The sequence below is a fragment of the Papilio machaon genome, chromosome 15 (assembly GCF_912999745.1).
Source record: "Papilio machaon chromosome 15, ilPapMach1.1, whole genome shotgun sequence".
In the NCBI taxonomy this organism is placed as follows: Eukaryota; Metazoa; Arthropoda; class Insecta; order Lepidoptera; family Papilionidae; genus Papilio; species Papilio machaon.
This window is the reverse complement of record NC_060000.1, coordinates 3,469,302-3,483,391: the sequence shown is the minus strand read 5'-3', so window position 1 is coordinate 3,483,391 and position 14,090 is coordinate 3,469,302. Positions and strand designations below refer to the sequence as shown.

Below are 14,090 nucleotides of genomic sequence, written 5' to 3'. Positions count from 1 at the left end.
TAGTACATATGTACAACTGTGATGTTCTTAGGTTATGTAAATTATATAAGCAATACTTTGAATAAATATTATTAAATAAAGAGATTCCATTAGTGTAAGATATAAGCAATATTACACAATACATAGAAGTGCATTATTTAATATAACAACTTATGTAATAATAAATCACTCTTTCATTGTCTTAGGTAAGTACAAAATAATTACATAAACTCATTTATTAAATTATAACATTACTTATATGTAGTTATTGTATTATTTTTAATCGCATTTTTTAAAGTAAAGAATAGATTCAAAACTGGTTGTGCAACGATTTTCATACTAATAACTTTTTGTCAGCATTTTTTAAATTTACTTTAAGTATGACTTTAATAAGTTCGTCTACAGATGTTTCTGTCTGTCTGTTTGTTTTCAAAGTGCATTAGTCTGAGCAAGTAAATCTATTCCGACAAACTTGGATCAGTTAGTATTTGTTCGTTTTTTTTTAGTTTTCATGTATCTACCACTGATATAAAATGTTGCTAGCGTCATAATTGAAAGTTCATTTTTTTATAGTTGAAAATGGAAGTTGCCATTAATAATATTTTAATTGCTAGATAATTAAAGGAAACTGTTTCTATTTCTGTTGGATTCTTATGGGAATGTTGAAAGATTTCTTGTTGCAATTTTATATTTCAAGTGCCTTGCGTTTGTAAATGTCACTGAGGTAAAGATTAGTTAGGACTAACAAACTTATCATAGTGTTACTAAGAGTAGTCTGAAAATTACCAACATATGTAATTTTAATCTGCTAATGGTATATTAGTAGTTCTTTATAATGATAAATAATTTGCGGCAGCTTCAAATGTTGTGATAAATTATAATATTAATTTCCAGGCAATAAATTAACATTTAAGATAAAATAATTTATGTTTATAAAAACGTAATTTATGATATTATTCTATAAGTTTCTTTAAATTGTGTCTTGTGGTAACATATCGTTGGTCTCCGAGACCAAAATCGCTGTAAAAAAAACATATCGTCATCCCTTGCATTATCTTTAACAAAACAGAGATAACAATATGTTTTATACAGAGATTTTGGTCTCAGAAACCAATGAAGTGTTTTATTTTGATATTACTTTATTATAAATACTCACATTATTTTGTTCAATTTACTTTCTTATTGATATTGAAATTATCAATTTCTTTTACTAACTCTAAGCTATTTTCTAGTCTAAAAAAATTAAAAATGTAAAGAAATCTCTCTGATTTATATAAAAACTTTATGTAACTCTCTTATTAAACTAAATTAACTTTTAAATAAAAAGCTGTTACACAACAGGGATTTATGGCACAAAAATATTAACGTACCTATATTATACATTTAAAAATAAAAATGTTGGATGTATGTTAAATTGTGTTTTATTTAAAAATATGTATAAAATGGAAATATAAGAGTTCTTCATAATAATAATATTATGTTAAATATATTATTGTCATTCACCTTAGAACATAATATAAAATCAGAATGGCGGCCGGTGTTGCTATTTCGAGATTTATCCGCGCGGCTGAGTTGCAATTATTCCTGTTGCAAATAAAGCAGCGCGCATCACTATGGCCCCGGGCGCGCTCTACTGCCTCTAGAGCGAGACAGACTGAATCGACTTGCGCACGTGGTACGCAGCCTCGAATAACGTCCACAGTGTTGCCAACTAAAATTAAAGATAATAATTGTTAATTTTAAATTACCCGAAAAAAAACTAATGTATAAAAAGTAACGTCAACTTACATGATTTATCATCTGGTGTTGCTACCATTTTCAAGCAACGATATTCTATTGGTACTTTTGAGTCTGTTGATGGTGGTGGGTGTCCTATATTGTGCACCCATTGTGCTGACACCCAGTTTGATGGATGACACTCTAAGGGTGTGCCCGGCCATATAATCTCTTGGGGATGGCAGCTTAGACAACGTTGGTAGAAGCAGCTTTCTGGCGAAACTACAACATAAGTAATTTTTGAGAGTTATAAAAATATTCATACTATAAAAAAGTAAGAATTTTAAATGATTAAAATATGTATTTAAATAGAAAAGAAAAATTATGTAATCGTTAGATTGACGTTTTGATAAAACATCATCCATTTAAAGAACTTGTCATGCAATTTACGTCCAATAAAAATTATTAATGGATCTCAAGGCGCCCAAAATTGTGCGGAACAGATGGCAACACCAGTAATTTTCTGCTCCAGAAACAACAGAAATAAAATTTAAAAAGTAGGGTAATTTGGCATTAATTTTGTCATTAGTACGATGACGCCAAGTTCCTTCAGTCTCTCACGTGACTGAAAAGTCCTCTAAAGTGCTTGAAACTTCCGGAACATTAATTGAATGATATAGAATCATCAATACTGAGTGAAAAAACTTGAGAGGTGTCAAGGGACACCCCGATGGAACGAAGTTCTTATGAATTTTCGTTATATATTGTCACGTCGTTGCCATGGTTACTATAGCAAAAAGTGTCGTGACAACTTTTCGTAAGAATTTTTTCCGTCTAGCTCCCTTTCACAACGCGCGATAAGGAACTTCGTTCCAAAACTGTAATGTGTCGTCGCATTGTGTAAATTTAATATACTCACAAAAAGTGTACTTAGGAGTGTGAAATGTTATTTATAGTTTTACGTGGCTTAATCTAATGATTATTTTATCTTTAAGAATATATTGAACAGGGATGTTTATCATTTAAATTAAAGTTAATCATATTAACTGTTAGGTACTACAACTTTAAATTGTTTAAACTCTCGTGACATTTTATTACTACACCTTTATTTAATTAATCGTAAGTTCAGTAGACACTTAGTGTTGATTGATTTACTTCGTAGCAGTAATTGGGAATGACGTACTATATTTTCTTTGCGATATTTTTTGATCGTAACCGACCACCAAGTTTGCTGCAAGGATCGTAATCGCAGCGAACGATGCTTCGTTTGTTTTAACAAGCAACAATCATATGTAATTTTGTCGCGTTTTGCACGATTTTATCGACCATCAGCATGACAAAGTTCTGATACACTCGCGCTTTCTGCGCAATTAATAACAAGAAATGTCCGTCGGTATGCCGCAATTTGAATCTTCATTAAAATTTATTATGTATTTTAAATGGCCGTAATTAACACTGGTTTTAATTATGACAATTATTAAGAACATGTTGCTACTTTAAAGGTATTGGTTTTTGGGTTAACTATGAGCCGAGGATTACATCTAAAAAGAAGACATTTAAGTAAAATTACAGAAATGCAATCAATAATGTTAATTAAATGTACATTACGTATTTTACATGCTGATTAACATGTTTGTACATACATTTTTTTAAATAAAAAGGCAAAGGTTTCAGATTAAGCCGTCTACATGGATTAAACCGTTTTTCCTTTGTTAAACTTCATTGGTTTAGAGTAAACGATGTCGGCCGATAATTAATTGTGACAGTACAAAGTTGGAGCTAGTCGTAGTTGCAAACACAAGCGATCTGTAGAGACTCATCTCTACTGATTGCTTGTGTGATCTCGAGACTTGTATAGACGAGACGTTAAGGTGGTCCGAAGTCAATCCACGCGTAAGAGATCGGTCGAGTGTGGTGCGAGAAAGTCAATGATGGGCGGCCGACATAATTGTGCATGCTGCAAGCGTCTCTATTGTAACATTATACTTTATTGTATGATACTATGTGCTATTATTTATAAACTAGATAAGAATTATAAATAAAAACGGGGTAGATAGAGCTACAAATATTTTTGTATATCGAAATTAAACATGAGCAACAATAATGACTAACAGCCGTTGTTGATATTTCTATTTGTCTCATCTACAGATATCAGTTATCGCAATCGCGGCACTGACCTGGATTTAAAACAAGTGATGTTCAGCGTACAAAAAGTCCGGCCCACACGGTGTCGTGCCGACACAACAGTCCCTACCATTATAACAATGTAAATACGATTGTCAACAGCGGATTAAATAAATATTTATTAACCGGTAGTTGCGAGACGAGTTGAGAAGCATTGTGTGCGATGCGATGCGCGGGCGGCGACCGGACCGCAGACCCGCCGTGATGTAACACATTGTTTTGTTTTAAACACGGCCGACTGATACAAAAATGACTCTTTTGTTGTTCATTGAAAAGTGTAAGTGAGTCACTATATAAACAGAATAACTAATCTCCATATAAATAAGCTTACCGTATGATATCAGTCCGGATACAAAAAGAACAAACACGAGCATTTTATTGTTACAACACATTCGAATGAACGCGGATAGTGTTAAAAGCACGTGCGCTCCGTTAGGACGTCTTTTATCGAACTAATTTGCAGCGGCCTTTATCTTTTACCTGCGTGTCTCGTTATCATGGCCCAGTAAATTATTTTGACGTTTGCTATGGAAAATAAAGACTATCTTTGGATAATTAGATTGTAAAATCAGAATTTTCCAATATCTAATCCACATGAGGCATCGGCGTAAGCTCTGGATAAAAATAAATCGTGACCTGGTCTTATTTTAGGCGGACAGGATTTTGACCGTTTGTCGTAATGCTTTTGATAAAAATATTGCAATATTCTTATTTTACAGTACTATTGATTGCAAAACGTAAATGTATTTTAAAGTTTATAAATGGACCGTAGATACACAAGAACTACTACCACTTCATAGTCTTTCATAACTTCATAATAGGCGATATACCTATATTTGGTATAGAGATATATAATTCGGCCAAAATATAAAAATCTGTTCATGGTTGGGGAAACTATTTGAAAACAATAATTATCCAGTATGAAATGGACTTCTATTTGCGTTCGGTCGATCGTTCGTAGTGGAAGAAACAGTACGGTTTTGTTGATTTCTGACATCAAATACTATGTATAAAACATTATCTTTGACAAAACAGGGATAACAAAATGTGAGAGAGAGAGTGTGTTTATAAACATATTTATATGTAGCTTTTATAAGGAATGACGGTAAAAAGATGTATTGAACTTGAATTGCGCTAATGACATATGCAGTATTCAGATCCTTTTAGGTTTGTTTGATAATTAACGTGTAGTACCTAGTCGAGATAAGAACTCATTATCCTCAATAATTGCTTTAGTAAATTCATGAATAAGTAAATATTGTTAACTAAAATGGTACCGTAATGAAGTTTTGTTCTGCAATCGATTGCATTATCAGTACATCAGTCCGATTATACAGTATCAGCCACTTAGTGTAACGATGCGTGGGACTTTTGAGATGTTCGCTACCAACAGATACGCGTGGGCGATTATAAAAGAATTACTCTTTTTAATTAAATTCCGTACGAACATGGCCGTTAACTTTTCGAAGAAGACTTTTTAGGTGATTTCGTTAAATAAACATACAAAAGCGCCGCTTATTATCAAATCGGAGTAAATCGGTATTTATTATTTATTTAAAGGAAAGTTAATATAATAATAACAAACGAACATTTTAATTGTTTTTGAAAGCTTTCAGAAAATCTTGTCACAAGTCAACGTTTTGTTGTTACCTTGGAATTACCGATCCTTATTTTCCTCATTATTAATTATAGTAGTAACTACAAGCGTTTTTATCATATGCAAGAATAGTTTTTTAGTAGGACTATCATAAAATATCTGTAGAGTCTTCAGTATAACGGTGTTACAGTAGTGTTCACGTGTCGTGTCGGTATGCAGGAGTCGAGTATGGATGCCTCCGATTGATAACAAGCGTCCAGATTTGGAGATGAAATGACCTGTACTGCAGCTGCCCGCAAAACTCAGATTTCCTTATAAAGTATTATACATTTGGAGACTTCGTTTATCTTTTGATACGATAAAGGATTTTTTAAAGCTGTAAACATATATGAACATTGTTTAAATAAAATACACGATAACGTCGATTTATAAAGTTGTGATTACCAAATTAATATTTTATCATTACAAATGAAATGGTTTCTTCGGGATTTTCCTTTACATTTTATTATTCTCTTGAAAGATGTATTTTGAGTAACTACATTTTTAAGGTTCATTTATTTCATGTTGCTAATTTTACTAATATTATAAATGCGAATGTTTAGATTGAGGAATGGATGTTTATTAGAAGTTATATCCAGAAACGTTAAACGGATCTTACTGAAATTTGGCATAGTTGTAGAAAGTAGCCCTAAAGAACACATAGGCTACTAATTAAGTTTGTACGGACGGAGTTACGGGCGACAGCTAGTAACATAATTTTAGTTGATAATTATATATAGTTTTTTTCTTCTTTGTTCTATCTTCCTATCTATTTCCTTTCCTTTGTTTTTGAAAACATGCAACCTCCTAAAAATGGTTGTCAATGTCAAATAATCAGATGATAAATACAAGGATTTAACCTGTTTCGCTATAAATAAATCAATTCACTCGGTTTGTCGATATACATTCATGCAAATGCATATTTTACTGTCTGTGGTATTTTTAAATACATTAAAATTCTTTCAGTTGATATTGGTTATAATTTATATTATATCGACAATCGACGTCGCGGCTTCTTAAAGGCCAAAATAATTTATGTGAACAACGTTTTAAATATCCGAAAGTTTACATAAAGTGGCTACTACCACAGATACAAAATTGAACATGTACTAAATATTTATGTCACGCGTTTTTTGCTATCTCGGACAAAAATGATAGGAATATTTTTAGTTTATACGTGTAGGAAATTTTATGTTTTATGTCTAAATTTAGTAAGTAAGTAAGTAGTCTAAGTTTAATATTTATTCATCGCAATATGCGTTCTGGATTTCGACTTCGTGAACTTTTTTCTAAGTGAATTATTGCTACAGAACGTACTTTATAAGTATGCACTTAAAATAAAAACATAAATGATACATGGGTTAAAAATCAGTGAATATGCACAACTATGTGAAAACAGTCGGTGCCGAAATATACGAGAGTTATTCTTGCATTTAAGTCATCTTCACAGTAGCACATTATTACGCTCATCAAATCCTAATCAAGTGTCCATCATTAACTAAGGTTCGATTGGGCACATCCTCAGGCGGGGTTTTATCTGCGGTGTGATCTCCCAACTTAAGTGTTTTCGAGTGTTATAATTTAAAAGCGGCACAGCTTTCACCGCGAAGGACTAATTAATTTTTGAGCGCAACATTAAGCGATCGATAAATTTCTTGAAAATAAAAAAAAACGTTGCGTCCAGTACCCGATAAGAGAAACGAGTTCGGAACTTCTTCTCTGCACTAAAGAGCTTTTATTTATCTTGAACAATTTGTTATTGCCACTTTTCATGCCTTCCGGTAGCCGTGTAATTGAATCTTCTGGTTTTCGAAGATTTATTGCCGTCGCCTGATTGAGCTACCTTGATTAGTATAGCGGCATCTTTAATTTATATATCTCTTGTCGTAATTAAAATCCTTTTACACTGCGTAATTTACTATTCTTACCAATTTTAGATACTAGTTTATCTACAAAATATTAGTCTGCTTTCTTTAATTAAGAAATATATTTTTAAATTAATCAACTAGTTAATTTATAACGTATTCACATCTTAGTTTTTTTGTTATTGGATTCTTTGATATAGAAAGTTGCTCGACATAACGTATTTAAAAGGAAAACAAAACAAATTTTAACAGTAACATCTACTTGAGCGGACAAAGGCGTGATAAAAGACCGTATAATTTTCTTATAAGGCGTAGCCGAGAGTGATCTAAACGGCGCATTTTCTACGTGACCGTTTTTGCTTTCGGTTTTATTAGACGATATAGTATAGAGATTAGAGGGATGCCAAAATGTCCGACACAGTGACCTGCCGATAGGATCATCCTCGTCGCCGCCGCCTTGAACACGCGGCGATCGCGTGAGATAGCCGCGGGCACGTCGCGTTGCCGCCGCCTCGTCGTCGCTTCGCCACTGCCCTCACGAGCCTGGGCCGTTATTTTAATTTATTTCTTCTTACCGCATCTAAACTTTCAAATTCACTGATATGCATTTGCGTATTATTGCATACTGACGTGTACTTCGCACGTACCTTTACGCCATAGTTTTTTGTATCTAGCGACTCATTCTGTCTTCGAGCAAATGTTTTTTGAGTAGGCACGTTACGTCACGACTATTGTGTAGTCCAGCAGCTCACTTTTATAAATGACATCCCGGATCTAATTTTGACAGCACATAAAATGTGTGCGAAAACTTTATAAGATAAAAAATATGTCAGCTTGAATTTTTAAGTTTTTAACTTCGCGTTGATCCAAATAATTTATATTTAGATGTGGATCTTAGGTTAATTGGGTAGTTTTCGGCCACCACGAGATAAATATGCCTATAGTCCCTCGCAGCAATGCTATGCTTCTTACTCTACACCTATGCTTCTAATAAGGTACATAACTTGACTGTAAGGCAATTGTGTTAACAATACAGTCAATTGCCTGTAATAATTTACAGTGCACCAATCTTAAGTTGAGTCACTTGAACACTATATGTACTTTGACCGGAAATATCTTAACGGGAGTATTAGGGTAATGTTTACGCAGAATGAGGAAACAAGATTTATGGTAAGAGTGTAAAGCACGCAATTTTTATCTTCGCAAGAGATTTCTTGGTGTGTAACGCTGTCGTGTCTGAATCTAATTGAGTTCAATTGTCGTGCAATAAAAACATTACCGAACTATCTTGCTTATTGAATCGACACTAACACCCCGCGGTCGCGTGATTCGCGCCATTGGGAAGCGTTTTGATATTTTAATCAACACATTTTTAAGCTTACATATTGAGAATGTTTTCAAGGAAAGTCACTCACTACGCCATTTCAAGTCTGGCCTTTTTATTTTTGTTCAGCAATGGGTGTTTTTGTCTGATGTGATTTTATGAATGATTTAAGTAAGAGTGTTGCTAGATTTGCCAAAGGTATTTAGTAGTTTTATAGCCATATTCATGCAACCAAGAAAATACAGTATTTTTGTATATTTTATAAAAGGTAATGTTGTGGCGCAATTCTATAAAAATGTATTGAGGCTTCACGCGGGATTTCAGAACAACCATCGACTATTGTTCAAGAATAATTGTGAATATTTCTTGTATCTAACATAACATCGGACTCCTCCCCGATTTTATCGTTTCTTTTACATAAACCGGGGCAAGGGCAAGTATTGCGACCATCAGTATTACATTAAAATAAACTCAATCATACAATGAACAGGGAGTGTAAAAATAATTTCAAAGAAATAACAATCATCAAATCAATTACCTCCCGATTATATAAATCGATAAATTGACGGTTTATATGTTCTTATTTTATGATACCTTGATGGCATCTTGTCGATCCTGAAGTATTTATATAGGTAATTACATTTTCGTAGTCAATTTCGATCCTTTCTCGTCTCGTGAAATATCTGAAAAGTTATGACCGAGCCGCCTATGGTGCGTTGGTTATTTACATAATTTAAATTACAAAAGTAAGCACATAAAATTGGATGCGTGTTAAATTGAATTCGAGGAGCGGCGGAAATAAGAAATGAAGGCGCGAAAATTGGTCGAAGAACAGTTTAAAATATCATTAAAGATTGTCCGAGAGAAAATATTGTAATTACTAAGGCACATGCATCCAGGCACAGTTTACGAGCTGAGGAAAGCAGAAACAATTACTCCTTTCATTCATTACTGAGAATTCGTAAGGAAAGTCTTAAGGCTGCGTTCACACACTTAATATTATATATAGAGCTGTGGATGTGATGAATATATTTATTACGCGAACAACCCCGGTATAGTCAAAGAATTAAATTTGCTTCCCCCTTAGGATCGAATATCATCCAGCATACTGTCACCCGAAGAGCTATGATTTAGTACGTATGTCGACGTTGTTGCCATTATTATTTTTCGACATAACATACTTTTTGAGCGGCAAATGCAATATCACCGAAAAGGGTACCTACTGCAGTCTTCCAATGAAATAAGCAAAATTAAGTTACGATATTATCTTCACTTTGGGATTCATTTTCTTTGGCATTGATAATGCAATATTAGTTTAGTGCGTCTCTAGATGTCCTTGTGACGTCACAGTAATCAGGTTAGGTCGCAGTTGTGTCTCGTACGTGCCCATTGTGATATTGTTATAAAGAATTACTGTTTACTAACCTTAATCATAGTGGAATCGGACGTGATCACTGGAGAGTATTCTCATGTCAAGGATATTTAGAATTGATTTATAATTAACCGTGTTATTTTGTAGATTATATTGTACAAATATATTTAAATTTGAGTGTAATTAATATTGATTGTTAAAAGTAATTAATAATCGTAATAATATTGGGTTATAGTTATAGGTTTAAAGTAGTTAGAAAGTATGCAAATAAGTATTCGAAATAATTAGCCAATGAAAACTGCACATTACAATACGATTACAATAAAATTATGATTTTCATCGATCGATAGACGGATACATAACATAGGTCAAGTTAATAAACATGGACAGAAACCTGAGTATGCTTTTCTATATTTACATTTTTGCATTAACACTACATACATGTTCCTGTTCTTGGATTTTATTGTGTGACAATTATAAGTTATGACGATATAACAATAAAATAATATTAAACATCGGAAATGGATACCTTTAATGATCTGTTTGTTTATGAGACTTTGTGAGAATTATTTGTCCCTTTAGATCCATAAATCCCACGTAATAAGCGATAGAAAAAGAAATAAAAATATTTTTGATATAATTTATTATCTGGATAGGTTTAATAACTCAGGTGTAGAGGTGCTTAAGTTTCCTTTTATGTAATTAATAGATCCAACGAACGTTTGCAATTACAGTGTTTATGTCAAACAATATGCTTTTCTGTAATTTATAACAATATGAGTATAACATTTGTAAAGCAACAATAAACTGTGTTTTGAATGCCGTAAAAGTTACCGCTTGTCAGATATATATGATATATTTTTCATTTGGATTTAATTATGTGACGACATGACGTAAACATTTCCTTCATGTTAATCAATAAATATGATCTTTACATTGTTTTATCTCACTAGAATTTTACACTATCTCAAATCTTCTTAGTGTGCATTTTTCACCATCAACGTTGTGATTTCTTTGCGATATTCGATTTTAAATATCGAAAATCACAGATAAAAATTTAAATAATTGAATATAAATCATATTATAAATTTTGAATATAAAAATTATAAATAACATTATAAATGCGAATGTTTAGATGGATGGAAGGATGGATGGATCCTTTGGTAATCTTTAAAACATAGGTATATGACATTTGGTCGAGATTTTAATTCGTCACTTTTATTATCTAATAAAGATTAGAAGACAAATGAGATATGAAATAATATAATGATGTCGAGATTTACGTAATAACCCAAAGATAGGGATCAGATCAACACAGACGTACGATTGTAATTGCAATACGATGACTTTGCACTTTTAATAAATTTCATTTCGCATAAAGACATCGATTAATTTAATGTTAATTAAGAAGTTATATTATGAGTGGAGTGTGGAGAAAGAAGTAAGTAATAAGGTCTGATGCTGTGGGGATATAGTTTAATGTTAAATTTGCCGATGTGTTTGTTATATAGATTAATTGGTAATATAGAACAGAACAGAACAGAACAGATTATTTCTGTTATACGAGTATCATATTTTTTTCTTTACGTGTTTTAATTCAAGAAGTTTTGTCTTTTGTCCAAACCAATACCACCACGGAGACAGGCGTGAAGTGGAAGTCATTTTGCGTTACGTCCGATAAGTGTTCGTGACGGAGGCCTCAATTATTTCCCCTTTCTACCCTGTTCTTATACGGAAAGGATCAGAAGGTGAAGTGGATTTGGCCGAGGAGGGGACGAATAGGAAAGAGATATATTCTCTTTCTGTGCAGATTACGCTACGCATCTGTAACTGCGGATGTCTATGGGTAGCGGTTAATTCGTTTTGTTTACTTTATGGCGAATTCACAAGACCGCTTGCTCCTTTGCCACTTTATATTTTATAAAAAAATAAGTAAAAAACACTCTCTTACACCATATTTAAAAGTATAAATAATTCTTTACAGCAAAATAAACAAAGTGTAACGTCAATTACTATTATGTATTTAGTTTATACGGACATCGTATGTCAGTTTACGTGAAGTAGGATAAATTATGAATTCATTGTTCTAGTGTTTGACATTTAGACACAGCTGATTGTTCTATATCTAGCATCAAAACAACCGCTTCGTCTACTCTAATTCTTGGGTGTCAAAATGTAACACGAATCCAGTTAGCGGCTAAGGAAGTGTCTATGTCGATAGAGAAAAGGACACAGTTAAAGCCGGCGTTGTGATAAATAATATGTGCCACTTTTCGCCGCGGTCAGGAAAAGATAACAATCATATTTTTATCATGCTGACATTTTAGTACATCTTTATGAAACTGTACTGTTTAAAATATTTACTCACACAAAATGAGCATATAAGCAAGAATTTTTAAAATTTATTGTTAGTTTTTTATTTGATAGAGGGGAAAGCACATGCTAGACTGGTCCTGACTCTTAAAAGTCAAAGAGTAGTGTAATGGACTCAATACTTGTTACCATTCACAGTGACCATTGTGTCGGCTCGCCTTAAGGGAATTTCGTGTTATCTTCGGCCGGCACCAAATCCGGTTATTCAAATTCAATTCTAGCTGTTTCTATTGACGATCGATGCGCTTTTGTTAATTAGGACGTTTTCAAATTAATTCATTTGTTTATGGACATTATATTATACGTGTTTATTATTTGAAATAAATCCTAGGCAAGGCCAAAACATATTTTTTAAACAAGTTGTAAGTAACACACTTTAACAAGTTTGTAAAGCGATTGACATCCATCACGATAATGATAACAACGTGATAATTTAATTAGTCATAGATGTGTTAACAATGAGGGTCATTATAGAGCTACCAAGTTAACAGGTTACACAGTGCATATAATAGCCGCGGCTGTTAAAGGGCATCGTGAATAATAAAGCATTGCTCGATATAGAGAGAATAAAGGAGTTGCCGGTTATCTATGGAATTCGACCAGCGGTGAGTCATTCAGTGGCCACACCTGACGACCGCCGTTTGCTAGCCGTTTGCCCACCGCTGTCGAATACCACGCGTATTTTGTCAACTCAAGAGCCAATTGAGAATGTACTGGGACGCTTGTGGATGTTTTGTTAAACGTTTCTATGTGCCGCATTCAGTACATTTGCAAAGTTTTTGCGCCTATTCACACAAACTTGCCTTACTCAGTTCAGCTATTTAACGTCACACCTTAAAATCTTAATCTTACTAATATTACAAATGCGAATGTTTGGATAGATAGATGAAAATTTGTTAGAAGGTATCTCCAGAACGGCTGCATGGATAACAATGAAATTTGGCATAGATGTAGAATGTAGCCTGAAAAAACACATAGGCTACTAATTAAGTTTGATTTTAATACCACGCGGCGACAGCTTGTGTTAATATAAATATTCATAATTTATTCTAATATCAATTTTTACTCGGAGTTTTATTGTTTTTTTCTCTTACTGATAACTATAGGTATTACAAATAAATGCATAGTCGCTCAATCGTGATTTTCATTATTTTCGTAAGGTTTATATCGGTCCCGCATCAAAATCGAAATAAACAATGATTTTTCTATTCTACGTAAATGGGTCATTGACTACCGCCTTTATATTGCGTACTCGAATCTTATTTAGTTTCATCACAATCAAAATTTCACATTGTACGTTTACGCTGCGTAATGAGTTTTGTGGTCTAACAATCGATTATATCCGGCCCCGTACGTCTCAGCTGACTCTTAATTTCACACTACATTTGTACATCTTGATGATATTAGATTTATCTGTATTAAAGTATTCGGTTATATTTGCTATAATATGCAGATAGTCACGTGGTGTTATCTGACAAATATCTTCCGCGTAATCAAGTTCTTTCTATATTTACTTAGCCCTTGCTGAGTTTCTTCCACTTCTATCATTTTAGGGTTATTTTTGCCCACATTTATAGGTACCCACATTGTCTGCATGGAATTAATGCAGCTCTAATTTATTGCTGTAATCCTTAATTGTTA

General features: G+C 33.1%; 1 protein-coding gene across 1 annotated transcript; it reads right to left on the bottom strand.

Moving 5' to 3' along the window:
- Nucleotides 1-1,477: 1,477 nt before the first annotated feature.
- LOC106720996 lies at nt 1,478-4,319 on the bottom strand. The gene is made up of 3 exons (XM_014515810.2): nt 4,211-4,319; nt 1,768-1,977; nt 1,478-1,690 (listed from the first exon to the last, which is right to left on the bottom strand). Exons 1-3 carry the CDS (start codon nt 4,269-4,271, stop codon nt 1,479-1,481), a joined length of 483 nt encoding a protein of 160 aa, XP_014371296.2. The 5' UTR covers nt 4,272-4,319; the 3' UTR covers nt 1,478.
- Between the last annotated feature and the right edge of the window lie 9,771 nt (nt 4,320-14,090).